We start from the raw sequence: 17,033 nt of genomic DNA on the forward strand, positions 1-17,033 counted from the left end.
TGTTAAAAAAGAGCCCGCAACTGTACAGCTTAAGAAAGGCACATCTTTTGGGTAGAAGGTGGCATCACTAGGGGAGGCACGGGAGGAGAGGTAGAGGCAGGAAGTGGTTTGGGCAATGGAGTGTGTGTGGGGGGCGGAGATGTGCTGCCACATGCCAGGGGTGAGGAGGCAAGGTGGGGGGGTTAAGAATGAGAATGTGCGATGTTCAGCCTTTGGTCATGGGCATTACTGGGATTCCAACCCCACCTTGCCTCCAGGAAGGCCTGAGCAGGAACTAGGAAGTATGCATGCGAACAGGATTCCCTTGCAATTTCCAGAAATCTGTGGGGTGGACAGTGGACTTGGCCACAGGGGGGGGGGAAGAGGAAGCAGAGCCCACTTTAATGAAATCTTCAAGGACAGAGTGAAATCGGCTGACCTCTGGGTTACATGAATTTAATAGATGATCACGTTGAGACTCGGGACAAGTTACAAAACCGGCTTAAGGCAAGTATGTGGCAGGGCTAGAACTTAAAGTCAGGTCTCACGGCCCCAGACTTCTTATTCTACTGTTATCCTCACTGGAACAGAAACAGCCCCTTGCAAAGTCAGACTTGAGGTTCGTGGAGACACAGACTTGGGTGTTCTGTGGGTTTTGCCAGCACATTGGGCTGTGTTTTCACAAGCCGAGATAAAAATGGGGATATCAATGCTTGCTATTTGCCTTGCAGGCACAATGACAAGAAAAGACATCCCTGAAACATCACTCCTGCTTTTCTCCTGGGAGGATGATAAGCTTGCTTGCCTCTCTCACTTCTAGAAGCTCCATGGGAATGAACTGTTCTTAGTCCCACCCTCCCTCACCTTTTACCTGGCCTAGCATCACCTGAACTCTCAGACTTTCCATGGTAGGAGCCTCAGAACTGGGCAACTCAGGTTTTATAGAGCTCTTGTTTGTTTGAAACCAAAGAACATTCCTTCCTGCTCCATATTCCTAGGTACCAGTCAGTGATTGTCAGGCACTAGGGCTCTGGAAATCCTATTGTTTAAATGGTGACCAAAATCTTCACAATCTCTGGTAGAGGGCCTTGGGCCCAAGACAGTGATGGGTGATAGGGCTTTGGGTAAATCCTTTTTCCTACCCGGACCTCAGCTTCCTGATGTGCAAAATGAGGGGAAATGGACCCCAGTCAGATCAGTGATTTCCAAAGTGGGATCCATAAAGTTGGCAGGAGAAACCAATGAGATATCTCCAAAGTCTTCAAAAGCCTAAGGGAATCATGTTGTCTTGGAGTGGAGGACACCAAGTCTCTGGCTTTGAGCTGGAATTAGACCACCTCGTGTTAGCTCTGTATACAGTCTGCCAATCAGAAATTCATCATGGTAGTTATGTTCGTGGAAAAATATACGAGTAAAACTAACAAATGATTAATTAATAAATACAGTTCAGAAAACAAAAGCTTCTAAAATAGCAGTTCTATGGAGGAAAGACCTGGGAAATATCAAAGGTGTTTGGAGAACATATAGATGATAAAATCTCTAAGATGTAAGCAAAATAGTGTGTCTTCCCGAGAATGAGTGACAAGTGACACGTTGAGAAACCCAGGGATGCTGCAAGCGTCGCCAGTGTCATCAGTGAGTAGGCTAGTCAAGGAATCCTAATCACCTAGCACTTACTAGGTGGAGACAACCAAAGTGACACTGGGTCTCGATGACCCCAAACCTGATTCCAGGCTGCTGGGGTGATGTGTGGTGGTCATCTCCTGCTGGATTCTTCCAGAGCTGCCCACAGAGCTCGAGAGCGATGTGTCCAGAGCTGCCTGGACATTGGCTCTTACATCCTTCCTGCGTCCTGGTCAGCTTCTTCCTGCACTCGGGATTCTTGGTTGAGATGGTTCCAGCTGAAGATGATTCCATCCTGTTTGACGCCAAAGGGAGTCTGGCAGGTAGATATCACTTCACTACAATGTCTGCTCCGTGGGGATTGTGTTTTTTTGTGCCTCTTTTGTCCTGTGTTATGTCTGATCTGTGCCTAGTAGGTTCTCAGTCAAAGCATGTTGATGACTGGAGGATCGAATGCAATCCAGAAAGCATGAACCTTGACTTTAAAAAGACCTCCTTCTGGGTTCACAAGAGTCCTGTGGTTGGTGAGGTGGACATCTGCCTTCTCCTTGGCTCTCACCATCTTGCTCTCTCATGGTTCCTGATGGACTCTGATTCAGAATTGGCTTTCTCCAGCTCGAACCACTTTCCAGTCCGACACTGCTGACTCCGGATGTTCCCATGATTTCAGTCTCACACCCGGCGCTGGCACTGATCCCTATACCTCTGGGTCTGAATTCCTGTTTTCAGTTTTATTGCCTGTATTAGTTTTCTATGGCTGATGCAACAAACCACCACAAATGTGGCTTAACGTAACACAAATTATCTGGAGGTCAGAAATCGGAAATAGGTATTAAAGGGTTACCACCAAAGTGTCAGCCGAGCGGTCTGTGTTCCTTTCTAGAGTCTGCAGGAGACAACCCATTCCTCGTCTTCTCCGGTTTTGAGAGGCGGCTGGCATTCCCTGGCCTGTGGTCGTCTCACTCCACTTTCTGCTTCCATCGCCACTGACTTTGACCTTCCTGCATCCCGCTCACTAGGACCCTAATGCTGGGCCCACCCGGGTAACCCAGGACCATGTACACATCTCAGCACCCTTAAATTGACCACATCTGCACAGTCCCTTCTACTCTGTAAGACAACACATTGGCCGGTTTAGAGACAAGGATGTGGACGTCGTTGGGGGTGCGGGGCAAGATTCCGCCTACTGCACGTCCCCACCCCATGGCTGGCACAAAGGATCTCCTGAGCTGTCTAAATGATACGGAGGGTGTGGCATGACCATGAAGAGGGCTTCTTTCTGCTGTCCGTTCCCCATGGACTCTGGGCTATCCACAGAGCCCACGAGGATGGAAGGGATCTTGTGTCAGTGCTATTGGGTGTGACTGGAAGGGTTTTTTCTGAGGTGCCCGCTGGAAACCACAGTGCCATTTGGTGGATGCTGTGGTTCTAGGATATGGCCCCACTCGTCTGATCACAGGCCTTGGAGTCCTAAAGAGCTAAAACAATCTCTAAGGTTTACCTGTAGTTGCCTTCAGAGTGTTCCTCTCCGGCCCCCACTGCTCGGAATCATCTTTGAACAGAAGCTACTGCGGAGAACGGGAGAGCGCCTGCGGCTGGCGGTGGCCGACTAAATGAAGCAGTATAGGATTCCGAGCAGAGGCAGGCGGACTCGGCCAGCGGTGCAGGAAAATAAGGCAGTCGGAGAGGTCTCAGCCTCTCCCCCACCTTATTTTGCCGCAATTTACAGGTAGTCCTGCCACAACCCTCATCATGAGCCCTGATAGGCTTGGTCCCCTGTCAAGCCCCAGGATGTGGCACCGGTCCCCTACTGATGCTGAGGACCTAGGGCAGACCCATCTGTGTCGCTGGGCTGGCCAGGAAGCCGGAGCTGTCCCGGCACGGGCACGCTGGCAGGCAAATGCTGATACTGCTTCAAAGAACCGCCCTTCCAGGTGCTGAGGGCGGCTTTTCTGATGCTCACGCGGTGTCACTGTTTATTTTCACAAGGCACCCAGCTGTTGTGGTGATGATATTTATATCAGTAAGTGCTCTATTCATCTGCCGATTTTAGGGGATGCTTGCCAGCTGCATATGGCAGCCAACCCCACGGCTCTTCGGAGCCTGATGTTTTTGTATTTAGGGAATCAACTCTCAAAGGCTGTACCAACATCTGGGGCTGAGAAATCTTCGTTTACACAAGACCCACCCTGGAAGGGGGAGCTAGAGCCAATGACCTTGACCCCTGCGTCCCTACATGTCCCAAAGTGAGGTTCTTTGACACTCTTCCTCCGTGCCTGAACTCTGGTTTTGCAAAAAGGGATTCTGGAAAAGGTGAACAGCAAACAGGCTTTCAGAGACTCTACTTCACTCAGGGGCTCCTGGAGCAGCGTTTGCGGTTTTACTTTTTTAGGCAAAGGAATAGGACGGCTATGCCTTCTGAGTCTGGAATTCCACAGGGGTCTTTGTTTTACCGGAATCCATTTAATTTCATGGTTATCTCAGATTCCAGTCTTCTACTGTTTAAGCCCCAAATCTTGGAGTCACCTTTGTTCTCTCATACTCCCTATTCAGTCTGTCAGGATATTTGGTTGGGTCTGCCTTCAGGATTAATCCAGAATCCACACCATTGCTACCACCGGGTTCAAGTGGCCATCACTCGTCACCTGGGATGACTGCAGAAGCCGCCTCCTCTCTGTCCTTCCTGCTCGCTCGCTTAGCAAACGCCTTCCCCTTCCTGTACCAGCAGGCTTTTCTCAACACAGTAGCCAGAGGAATGCTTTTTTAAAAAAGTCAAAGTATGCCACTCCTCTCCTCAGAACCTATCAGTGGCTCCCTTCTTCTCTCACAGTAAAACCTCAGGTTCTGCCTATGACCCCTAAGGCTCTCCATGACCTGGCCCCATGTCTCTGTGTCACCCGCTGCTGCTGTTCCCACATCGATTCTGTTCCAGTCACAGTGGCCTCTATGCTGTTCCTCAAATGCACCAGGCTGGAACCCCCCGTCAGGTGTTGGTGTGGGTTGTCCTTTCTCCCTGTGATGCTCTTCCCAGAGTCTGTCACACAGCTCATTCTCTCCCCCACTTCCAAAATACGCTCGCATGTGACCTCAGTAGGGCCTGCCTTGCTCCCGCTATCACAGCTGTATTCCAGGCCCCAAATCCCCCTTCCAATCCTCCTTACCCCGCCCTCCTATTTCTTCCCATATACTCATCACCTCTGACAAAGAAGTAAGTACATTGTAGGGTGTTTGTCATTTACTGTCTCCTCACTTTAGAACAGAAGTTGCAGCAGAGATGGGAATCTGTTGTTTTGCTTGCTCTGTCTTATTCGCGACGCATTCCAAACACCTAGAATAGCTCCTGGCGGGTAACAGATACTCCACGAATACGGCTGGAGAACGAGCGCATCTCTCCCGTGTGTCTCTCCCGCACGCATCCCACTGGGCGCTCCAGCTCCTCCCCCCAGACGCCTGACTGCCCAGACCTGGGCCCCGCCACCATCCACAGCTTCTTCTCACTCAGCTCCTGCATCCAACCGCTCCCCAAACCCGTGGGCTTGGATCTGGAAGCCCAGCTTCCACATCCCAGCCCCGCTGTCCCACCTGCCGGCCACCTCCTCCGTTCAGACCCCACCTCTCTCTTCTGTGCGTTTGCAGCTTCCTCCACCGCCATCCCCTGGTTTCCCTCCAGCTTTGCCTCCTCGCTGGTCCCCAGAGGCAGCTTTCTAACGGGAACTCCGCCACACCGCGGCTTACACACTGCCCGCCGTCTCTCTCCTCCCTGGACAGCAAGTACTGTCTCACCCTGCTCCGAGGAAGCCCGGGAGGGGGGTGGGGTGCACAAACGCGCCCAGGGTCCTGACTCTCCAAGAGGCATGGGGATGGGGGCAGGAGCTAGAAGACCAGTCTGGATGGAGTTCAACCCCCACCCCGGGCAGCTCCACCACAAGCAGCTCGTGATTAGACCTGTTTCCTAGATGGCGCCTGCATGAAAGCTTTATTCGACGAGAAGGTTCTGCTGCTTATAAAGCAACACTTACCGTGCTGCCGGCCAAGGCCCAAACTCTGTAGCCGACGTGGGCAGCCCCATGCAAGCAGCGCCCTGCTGCATTTTCCAGCCTCACCGCCCGCTTCTGCTCCCGACAGACCCCAGCGCCAGCCCCACCGCAACCCCAGCCGTTCCGCAAACAAGTCACACACATTCACACCACCTTGCCTTTGCCCCCCGTTCCCTCTGCTCGGAGGGCCTTTCCCCAGCTCCCCCAGCCCCACACCCCCAAGCCTCTGCTGCCTTCTTCAAGGCCAAAGTCACCTTCTTTTTGAAGTCTTCCCTCACCCTCTGGGCAGAATTAATTGCTCCCTGTTTCCCGGCCAGCACAGCACTTCACGGCTGACCTCTATTACAGCGCTGCCACGTGAGGCTGGGACAATTTGCTCATCTGTCTCTGTAGCAAGGCTGTGAGCTCCTGCAGGGCTGAGACCACAGCTCAGATCATTTTATTTTACTCCCACACAAGGCCAGCACGCACACGGGAGTGCACTGAGGTACCCTGAGTTTCTTTCAAGACACCACTTTTCGAACACCTGGAAGGACATTCCTACTTTTTCCACCCAGCAATGGCTGCCCTGCCGGGGGCGGGGGGGGGGGCAGTTGCGGCGTGGGCTCCAGAAACTTTCCCATGACACGTGTCCCGAGTACTGGAATGTGCTGTAGGCATGTGATGCTTGGAGCTGTCAGACCTTGGGGGGCTAAGGCATGAAGCCTGCCTGGACACAAGAGCCATCTCTGATGACACCAGGATCCTCAGGGTGGCTAGTGGGCAAAAGGTTCAGGGTTCAAGCTCCAGGCTCTGTCAGCGTGGGCTGCATCTCCAAGGGGGGAGGTGGCTGGCTGGCTGGGTGTGGCCAGGCATCAGGCTCTTCTGCAGGGCTGGAGATGCTCAGAGCGGGGGAGGCTCTCTGAGCCTCTGGGCTCAGAGTGCTCAGTGGGATTTGGAGCAAGATGCTAATCAGTGCCTGGGGGATGAAGGAACAGAATCTGGCCCCAGACTGGGGAGGAGGGCTGGACAGAGCCCACAGGCAGGGGGAGTCATTGCTGGAAGGGAGAGGGTGTGGGGTGGGGGGGTGGCGGGGTCCTGGCAAGAGACCCCCGGCCTCTGCCGGCAGCAGGACGGGGGCTGGTTTGGTGCTGGCAGCCAGCCAGTGCCCGCCCGCAGCAGCTCGGTTGGGCAGAGGCAGCACGACGCGGACTCTCGCGCTCTCCCTCCAGCGCTCGGGCGTGGCTGCCTGCACGCACCTGAGCTCCGGGGCAGTGGCCGGCGCCCTCCTACCTGGGCCGTGTCCATCTCGTTCAGCATCACCACGGAGGAGCAGTTGTAGTCGAACACCAGCCTCCAGAAGTCCGCCACGGTGTTGGGCAGAGGGTGCTGGGTGACCACGAAGGCAGCGGGCTGCTTGTGGCTCTGACAAAGGAATGACACGGGACTCGTGAGAGACACACCCAGCAGTGATGTTCTGATGGCGACGAGGCCTGGAAGGCTGCCAGAGGCCCCCGAACCTGCCAAGCCGATCGCACAAGACGCCTACCTGTTCTGTCATGCTGGGTGCCGCCAGTGGCCAAGGGGCCCTTCTCATAACGAGCTCATTCTCCCCTAAACTAAGACGTTTCATTAGAAAGTGTCACTCAGCTGGGGATTATCCAAATAAATTATTTATGTTTTGGAGCTCAGCAAATAATCATTATTACACTATGAAATGAAAGATTCTGGATGCAGATTTGCTGCTTTGCTGGCCAGAGCACCTCCTGGGACAGTAGTGATATCTGTGCTCCTGGGCCCACGGCGCTGGAGGGGGCTTGGCTCAGCCCACGGCAGAGAGTCTTCTGCAGGGGCTTCTGTCACGGGAGGCTCACTCCTGCCCCAAGGCCAGAATGAGGGCGGAGCTGGCCTGTGAGAAGCCTGCACGGTGTGCTGTGAGACAATGGGCAGTGGAAGGTGCTCAGGTTTTAGCGTCAGGCAGACCCGGGGTTCAAATCCAGCTTTCTGACTTGTAGGTTATAAGTCATCCATCCATCCAACCATCTATCCATCCAAGCATCCTTTGTAGAGTCCCCCCCACCTTTTTTTGGTGCTAAGCCCTGGCAAGTTATTAGATCTTTCTAAGAGGTTCTTCATCTGGACAATGGGAATTGCAACGCCCATTTGGGGATGGTTGTCATGCAGAGTGAATGGGATTTGTATTTGGAAAGACCAAGACACATGAACGGGCTGTGAGCCCACTGGCAGGACAGACACATCCCTGACGTGGTTCTTCATCCTTGGCACTGGTACTGTGGCTGGCACAGGAGACCCCCAATACAGGCCCAGCAAACGAATACACTCAGGTCCAAGCTCCGGATGGGGAAACTGAGGCTCGCAGAAAATAGCTTGTGAGAGTCTGGGCTATATTGGAAGCTTTGACTGGGCCCGAGTTATTACAGTAGCTTGTGAGAATGTGTTTGGAAAGATTGGAGGGCTTCTCCTTTAGTGGTCTGTGAAACTGGAGATTGTCCACAGCCTCTCTTCTTAAGCTTTCTTGAAAGACAGTCCCTGGGGCAGACACAGGTGTTTTTGGTAGAGTGACAAGTCAGCAGGAAGATGGGGAGGCAAGGGGGTCTTGCCTGTCCAAACCAGGGGAAGACCCAGGCAAAAGACCCTACCGACCATATTACATAAATGATTTCTTGATGCCCTCTTTTTTGCCGGTGGCAAAAAAATGCCTTGCAACTGTGGATGTGATGTAGACACTAGGGTCCTGTCTTCCAAGGGCCTTCTCCTGGCCAGTGGAATGGTCAAAGGGAGGGGCTGGGGCTAGGAGGACAGAATATTTAGCTTCCCCAAAAGCCAAACTCTAGCTGCAGACAGCAGGTCTTTGAGCCATTTCTATACATGGAAAAGAATCTAGATTTTAAGAGTCAAAAGACACAATCCAGACCTTGGACTTCACCCTTTCTGAGCTAGTCAACCTGGAGACAGTCATGCAAATACTCTGAGCCTCAGTATTTCATCCAGAAAGTGGGGACAATAACACCCAAATACAGAATGAATCAGGATAAGTCAGGCCCCGACATGGCGCCCAACACTCAGTGAATGTTAGTTCTCTTTCCTTTTTCCCTGTCTCTGTGATAAATGCTCTATTAGGCCAGCACGCCTGACAAAGCCTTATCTGAAAATATGTTCGAGATCCACGCTCCTGCCGGGTTTCAGGGATCAGCCGGCAATCCATTTCATGGATAACATCATCCTTTACCAGGGGAAACATTAAAAATTAACCCAGAGGACTTCATATTTTTCTGCTAGGAGCAAAGCTGCTATGGTTACCAGATAATGCACAGACCGAACTGGAATACAGATAAGGACTTTTTTCTTTTCTTTTTTTTTTTTGTAAGAAAGGCAAAGGCCCAGTGATGGCTCACAGGAGAAATGCCCAGTGGACAAAGAGAACACAATCAGCATCAGAGCTTGGCAGAAGCCATTTGGCTCCAGGCAGCATCTAACCTACTAAGTAGAGGCCAGAAGCATGTTTGATCCTTGCATAAATGAGGAAGCCAGGGAGAGGGAGTTGGGACAAGTGGGAGAAAAAGCAGTGAGGAGCTTGGAAGTGTGATTACACCCCCCAGGCCCCATCTCTTGACACACACACACACACACACACACACACACACACACACACAGGCACACATTGATCTTGGAGGGCTCTAAGCTAAAGCCAGAGGTTTCCCCTCCACCTCCAGCTATTTGATCTGACCAGGACAAGGTTCCCTGCTTCTGGACCCATAGGAGGGATTCCAATTCCTGGGCCCCCCTGTGGGCAGAGGCCAGGGCAGGACCCGACAGAGCTGATAGGCACTGAGCTCCTGTCACCTCCCTGCCTCCAATACCAAGGGTCCTTGGGGAGAGTTTCAGGAGGATCAGGGGTCATAGAATTAGTTGGCTTTGATCCCAAGAGAGAGGACCGCACATTCCTGACTGTCCTGGGTGAGATGGGAAGTCCACACGGGCTGAATGGACATGACCTTGGACATGGGTGAGGAGGGGAACCTGGAAGGGCTTATCTCCAATCTGGCAATGGTATTCTTGGTTCTGAGCCTTGGGAGGCAAGAAGTCTGTGTCTTACTGGATTGCACAAACCGTGGGGAGACCCACGGAATGAATTCTAGAGTGTGAGTTCTGGATTCTGGCTCTGCCACTGGCTTTCCAGGTGACCCTGAGCAAGTCTCTTCCTCTTTCTGGCCTCAGTTTTCTTTGCTGAAAAGCACAAGGATGAGATCAGATGACCCATGGCTAATCCTGCTGCAAACATCTCTACATCTCTACATCTGCAACCGGAAGGAGCTGAAGGACCCAGTGGGGGGCCTACGAGTCAGGAGCAAGGACTCACTGGAGCAAGGATGTGACCCCCTCATTAGGGTCATGACTCCTAAACGTAGCCAGGGTGGGAGTGCCCTTCTTGGACTCGATGCTGAGAAAGCAGGAGACAGTGGCTCTGACGGAACAGTCAGGAACATGGCCTGTCCCCTTCTTTGCCCCCTTTGCCACATCCCATCAACTGTCCAGCAACCACTTACTGGTCACCTACTACCTGCCAGTCTCATTCTTGCCTCTGCACTGGAGTGACCTGGGAACCTGCCTGGGAGCTCCCCGAGGGCAGAACCTATGTCTGTACTACCTTGCATTCCCAGGGCTCAGGCCAAGGCCTGGCATATGGAATGTTTCCTGAACTGAATGGAAGGCTGAGAGCTCTATAGGCAGCAGTAGGGGGGACTGGGCAGGCCTGTGCTGTGCTGTCATGGACACACACTTTATGCATTTGGTCCATTCCTTCCAGGCTTATGGGATCAAAGAGCCAAGAACACAGCTTGTATACAGATTTGGACCACAGCCTTCAGGGGGAAGCAAAGGTCCTTGGGGCCAGAAGATGAGAAGCAAGGAGAGGCTGGCTGGGGGTGGTGGTGTGGGGTGTCAGTGCCCTGGGCTCCAGCCATCTCCACCTTGAAGAAACTTCCCAGTGGGTCCCAGCCGGGGCTCAACTTACATCCATCAGTGCGGCATTGACGTAGTTGCTGGGTTCGCCATCCACCGAGATAAGGAAGGGCAGGCAGCGGTCTAGAGGCAGGACATCCATGCTCCGGTTCTTATCATGATTCCGGGGCAGGAGCCCGATGCTGCAGTCCTCGGGCCGGACGCGGGGAGTCACGATGTTGAGGGTCTGTAGGGCACAAAGACAGACAGGTAGGCACTGCTCAGGCCGTTGCCTCAAACAGAGCAGAGCGAAGTTCAAACTCAGCCTACCCCATCCTGTCTCTGTCCTCCAAGCTTGGTCCTCCAGTCCCGCCCCTCCCCTGCCCCCAGGACTTGTTCCTCTCCCATGTGATGTTCTGCCATCTCCTGTTGGCTGCTCCATGCCCTGGGAGCTGAGAGCCCCTGTCAGGGCTCTGTGACACCCCCGTGATGCCAAGGCCGCAGGGCAGCATGCCCACATGCACAGCAGACACAGGCTGCCAACACGTGCCAACCTGCTCAGCTCTGTAAAGGGTGGGCCAGCCAGGAGGTCAGAGAGTGGGGCTGGGGGTGGGGCTGGGGAATCTCTGAGTGTCATGCATCCCTTGAAGTGTCGTGGAAGGAGGGCAAGGATTTCCCCAATGCTCCTCTCAAAGTGGTTTTTAGAACGAGCTGCTCAGGATGGGTGAGAGACCCCAGGGGGAAGCTTGGGGAGCCTGGAAAGTTTCAGGGCTGTGTTCTGCAGAGTGCGTCTTGCAAGTGTGGGGCCAGAGCTGAATTGTCGGGCCAGGAGACCAGATGCTTTGTGCAGCCAGGAGGGGGCTGTGGCTTCCATCTTTCCCCTACTCTGTACCTGCTCTCCTCCCAACCAGTAAAGCTTCTGTTTGAGGGAGCATGGGGGTACTGGCCTGGCTGGGGTATCTGCCTGTGGAACCATGGGCCGAGTACGTGCCCCTCAATTCCTGGAACTTCCTTGCTTCCTGCTGCCTGGTTCTCAGCTCCTGTTGCCCAGGGATGACCCTGGCACTGACCTCAGGACAACAGGCTGGACTCCTGGCTTACTCAGTCCTGAGCTGAGCTGAGCTCTGGGATGGTGCTTCTCAAAGTTTAATGTGCGGACAAATCACGCAGAGATCTTGTTATGCTGCACATTCTTGTTCAGCAGGTGTGGGTGGGACCCAGGATTCTACATTCCTGATGAACTCGCAGGTGAAGCTGATGGGGCTGGTCTGCAGACCCCACACTGAGTAGTGAGGATCGAGGATAGACACACTCCAATTGTACAGAAATGGCAAGAAAACCTGAGTCCCTCCAGGGATGGCAGAGCATGAAACTCACACCTGTGTTCAGAAACTCGTCTCCACCCACCACTAGGACTAGACTAGAACTAAGTCAGTTTAAACACATGATCACAGTTAAAAACAAGTGTCAGCAGTCACCGGGTGACTGGTTAATCGCTGCTCGCGGCTGTGCACTGAATGTTCTGGAATTCATTCTGCAGCTGTCTAGTGCTGCAGACACCAGAAGCACGAGGCTTATCCGTCCCCACCAAGAAAACCCCCTGAATGTGCTCGGTGCCGCTGAAGTTGGCTGGGTCACCGAGCCCGGGACCTGTTCATACCTGAAATTCGTCTTTGATCTGGCTGGAGTTGGTCTGGGGGTCCAGCCTGCTGATATTGTAGTAGAGGGAGCGGAACTCGCACACGGGGATGGCGGTGTTGCCGCAGAGGCACGCTTCCAGGATGGCGTCGTGCACGAACACGTATTGCTCCTGCCGAGCCATGGGGAGAAGAGATAGGGTTCTGGGTGAGAAGAGTGGCCTGAGCATGTGTCGCTCCAATTTAATCCCGTGGCTGGGAAGGAGGGACAGGATTTAGATCGCAGAATCATGGCTTCCTCTCCAAAAACCCGAGGGGCCAAGTTTCCCTGTTTCTTAGTGATCGCCTGAGCGGGGGTGAGACTGCACTCTAAGACTGAACAGTGCAGTCACTGATGACAGAAACTTCTGGACCTGCTGCAGCATGGGCTCTTGGTGCCTGCCTATGGGCCCTCAGCTTCCACCTCTACCCTGAAGGCTGCAAGCACCTGAGATTCACGCTGAGGGATTTCTGCTAGTCCCAGGAGCACACTGGGGCCGGGTGCAGGGCGAGCCCCCAGGGCTGAACAGTCGGCGCTCCAGGAAGAAGCCCTCAAGCAGTGTCAGCGGAGAGCTGAGGCAGAAACACCTAGGTTCTTTCTGTCTCAGGTAGGAGATTTGGGAGGGCATGTTCCGTACTACCTCAGAGCTGCCAGCAGGCTTGGGCTCCAGGTGTCCACAGGGTTAAACAGCTTGCAAAACCCTGTAACAGTGCCGCACAGCCTGGGTTCCTTTCCTCCTCTTTGCTTCCCAACCAGCGAGTCATGGGATCACCTCCCACGTAAGCCACATGCCTTGTCTCAGGGTCTGTTCCTGAACCCTGGGCCCCTCTGCCACCTGCGTCCTTTGCACCTGCTGTTCTCTTCTCCTGGAACCCTGTGTCCCCTTTGCTATGGCCCCATCTGCTTCATTCCCTCTGCAAAGTCTTCTGCAAAACTACCAGGTGGGAGCTATTGCTTTTGCTCCCAGGCCCTTAACAAACGTTTGTTGAGTGACTGTTTTCTTGCAGAGCTTGGCCCATCTCTACACCAAACACCTACCCAGATGCATCATGATGATCTATCTGACATCTGTCTCTGCACCAGGCAGCAGGGACCCCCGTCTAGTGCCAGCCGGCAAGCCTGCCTTCTGCAAGCATGCGTCTTGGCTTTCCCGCAGCCTCACCGAGTCTAGACGCTAGCCTGCCAGAGTTAGCTCAGAGCCCACAGCAGACTCCCATGTGTAAAAGCTTGTAAGTCGGGGGATTCTCTGTGGAGCCAGCCGTGACTGGCCAGGCCCAAAGCCAACACTTCCCTTTGCAGGACTGATGATGGATGTAGCTTCTTATCTGCCCTACCTGACGGCCTGGGCACCCACAGCCTTCCTTAGAACCGGACGATGGGCTTGTTATAAGAAGAACCAGCCATGGCTTTGAAAAGTAGGGCAGGCAGAAAAGGCTGCCTAACAAGAGAGTACGGTTCAGAGAAAAGTGCATGGGTCTTGGGGTCACATGGACCCAGGTTCCACCACTGTCCACCTGTGTGAGGACTTGGGGACCCTTTATCTGTAAAATGGGGATACTAGTAGGAGCTGCCCCAGAAGCTTGTCATGAGGAGTACAAATAATATCCCGAATATAAAGGACCTAGCACGATGCCTGGCACATAGTAGGTGCTCAACACTAAAGATGAACTCCTCCCATTTCCCTCGGGTCTTGGGCTCTCTACCTGGACAGAGAGATGCCTGAAGGTCTGCTTTTCCCACAAGCATGGGGGCTATGTGTTACCTCCTTTGGAATCCCTAGAACCCAGCCCAAGTACTCAATAATTTTGTTGATGAAATCATTCCTGCAGGGACTGAAGCAATTCTTGGCACACAGTAGGCACTCAGTAAATGCCAATCCTTCCCTGTCTTCTTCCACCAAGGCAGGAATACTATTCAAAGAATCCTTGAAAGTTGCCATTTGGTTCCTGCTTAGATGCCCTCAGAGATGGGGAACTCACCACCATTCCCCACTGGTGGAAGCGCTTACACTGTGGGACCTCAAGGCTGGCAGGAGTGTCCTAGCTTCTACTGTGGTCTCATCATAGCAAGCCATGTATCCCGCTCTTCACTTCTCCCACACCCAGGTCTGTTTCTTTGGGATGCACTCCCCCTTCCCCATGGGCGTCTGCTCCACCCTGCTTCTCCGTGGCCTGGGCTGCAGCTGGCTGGTCAGCTTAATCCCCCAGAACTCACCTCCGTCTGTACCAGGTTGACCCTCTGGGCCCGGAGCTCACGCACACAGTTGAAGATGTCCACTACCCCTTCATTCTCAGCCATGTCAAGCATGGTGTCGATGGCGATGAAGCAGCCGGTCCTCCCGGCCCCAGCACTGGAAGAGAGGACAGTGTCTCTATTAGGGACCTCGGGGCGGGACTAGTCCTGGAGAGGCTCCCCGCCCCCCCCCCCCAACCACTCAGCCCTGTCCCAAGGACCCTGCAGAGAGGCAGCAGGCTGCGGAGGTCAGACACAACAGTCTGAATCCCAGCATTGCTGGGACACTGAGCAAGCGAGTGAACTCAGAGCCTCAGCTTTCTCCTCTGTAAAATGGGAGAGCGATGCTGGCTTTGGGAGCTATTTTATCAGAACCTGCTTACTTTTGTTATCCTCATTTAGCAAGGACTTATTTAATGCTTACAAAGTGCCAGACATTGTTCTAAGTGCTTTTACAAATGCTACATATTAACTCCCTTGCGAGGTCATTGGGAAGTTTCTCACCCCATTTTACAGGTGAGAAAAGCAAGGCACCGACAGCTGACTTTGCTCAAGGTCACAGAGCTGGTATGCCATGGAGGACTTTCCAGCCTAGCCGTCCGGCTCTAGGTCTGCGCTCTTAGACATCTGCTCCTCGTAGCAGCCGTAGCACAAAACGTGTGCTTCGACAACAGAACTGCAGGCTGCTTCCTCCTCCAGTGGGTGAAGCTAATCCGTCTATACTGTACAAGGCACGGTGCCTGGACACTGCAGATGGCTAGTAGACAGGTCTTCCCCACTCCCCCTTCTGTCTTTTTCTCTTTCTCAGAGAACAGGCTGAGGGATGGAAGCAAGGAAAGGGAGATGCGGGAACAGAAGGGAGGTGGGAAGCAGATCCTCTGAGCGGGCCCAAAGGCAGAGAGTGAGTCCCAGGTCCCACGTCTCAAGCCCCAGGTTTGGCTCCACAGGCACCTGTTTTCCCAGGAATGTGAGCCAGGGGCATTCTTCCACTGGAATAGGTGACAGCCCCAAGACCCTGGTCCGGTAGACATACTCCGATTCTGATACATACTCAATTCGGATCACTGGTGCCTTCCTTTAGGAAAATCTCAGACCAAGTACAAAATAGCAAAAAGAACTCAGCATGACCCATGGGCCACAGCCAGTCCCTCCCCGATCAGCACTGGGTTCCAGGCGTGGCTCTGAACCAGAGACAAACGGAACACTGGCCTCAAGTGCACGTGGTTAAGAAGTGAAGGCCAGCCTAGCAAGGAGGCCCATGCTGACTGTTTTCATATCCCACTTCCCCTAGGAAAACAAGTGATGGGGCAGGAAGAGAGCAGGACTGGCTGACCATAAATCCAGGCAGGACAGGCTGGCAGGGACTGTCACCCGCAATGATCCAGAAAACAAGCCCGTGGGAAGCAGTCTTGGTTCTTAGTGAAATTTCATGGTTTAAAGTGAGTGAAGTTTGACTTGTATTTGTACCCTTCCACCCCCTAATCCAGAACCCCCTCCCCCAGAAGGGACTCAGCAGGCTGGGCCCTGGGGTCTAGGAGGGAGCACAAACAGCCACTCGTCTGTGTCCTCCTGAAGTCTCCCCCTCCACCCATGTTAGGGGAAACAAGCAGACCGACCTGCTAGTGAATCTCGGACCCACTGCCGGGGAAAATCTGCCTGGTGCCCGTAAGCTTCACACAGATACCTGCCTCCCTGCCGGACTCTCTGGAGGCCCTGAGCTGTATTTCAGCCTCATGGGGCAACTGAGCCGATCATATTTGGGGTCAGACCCCTGGAACCCAGTCCTGGCTCAACCATTTACTAGCTGTGTGACCTTGGGTAAATGACTTACCCTTTCTGGGTTTCAGTAACCGCAAGCATGAAACGAGGCTGATAATAATAAATAGACCCACCCCGTAGCGTTGATAGCACAATACACGTACGTCGCTCGAACTGATACTGAAAAAGCACAGTGCGTGTAAATTACCTAGCCTGCGCCTAGCTGCGTTACAGTTTCTCAGTAAATGGTAGCTACTTACGTTCAACAAATATTTATTGAGCACCCAGTATGCACTAGATGCTGGCATTGGGAGTGGGGATATGACGATAAGCAGACATGGCTTCTGCTCTGAAGAATTAATAGTCTGGGGAGTGGACCAGTATTAGAGGCAGAGACCGGTAGTGTTTTTAAGTGCTTACTAGATGCCAGGACTTCTCCTAGGCACCGTGTACATGTCAGCCAGCACATTTCATCTTCAGAATGGCCCCGGGAGTGGGGACCACTGTGCCAGGCGTGTTAGGAGGATTGGCTCTGGAGACATAGGGCAGTTATGCAAGGAGAGCCTGATACATTGTCTCCCTTCTTCCCTTACCCCTGCTCTGGCTGCTCTCTGGGACACAGGACTTGGGGGCTAACATTCTACTGTCCTTGAACTGTCATGAGCCGTAAAGCAGAAGATATATGCAAAACGCTTCGAGAGCCCAGGGCTGACGGTGACTCTTACCTCCTCACCCTCAGTGACCTCATCTGTGAAATGGGGTCTCTAATCCCTAATCGCTTGTGTG

General features: G+C 53.4%; 1 protein-coding gene across 2 annotated transcripts in view; it reads right to left on the reverse strand.

Moving 5' to 3' along the window:
• PTPRT (protein tyrosine phosphatase receptor type T) overlaps positions 1–17,033 on the reverse strand; it is a 1,014,747-nt gene that overhangs the window by 23,566 nt on the left and 974,148 nt on the right. For both annotated transcript variants that reach the window (XM_040638323.1, XM_040638322.1), the window contains 4 exons: positions 14,472–14,607; positions 12,241–12,390; positions 10,654–10,827; positions 6,912–7,043 (listed from right to left, as the gene is read on the reverse strand). In XM_040638323.1, coding sequence (XP_040494257.1) covers positions 6,912–7,043; positions 10,654–10,827; positions 12,241–12,390; positions 14,472–14,607 — 592 coding nt within the window. The remainder of the gene's footprint in view (positions 1–6,911; positions 7,044–10,653; positions 10,828–12,240; positions 12,391–14,471; positions 14,608–17,033) is intronic.

The sequence above is a fragment of the Ursus maritimus genome, unplaced genomic scaffold (genome assembly GCF_017311325.1).
Source record: "Ursus maritimus isolate PB19 unplaced genomic scaffold, ASM1731132v1 scaffold_22, whole genome shotgun sequence".
In the NCBI taxonomy this organism is placed as follows: domain Eukaryota; kingdom Metazoa; phylum Chordata; class Mammalia; order Carnivora; family Ursidae; genus Ursus; species Ursus maritimus.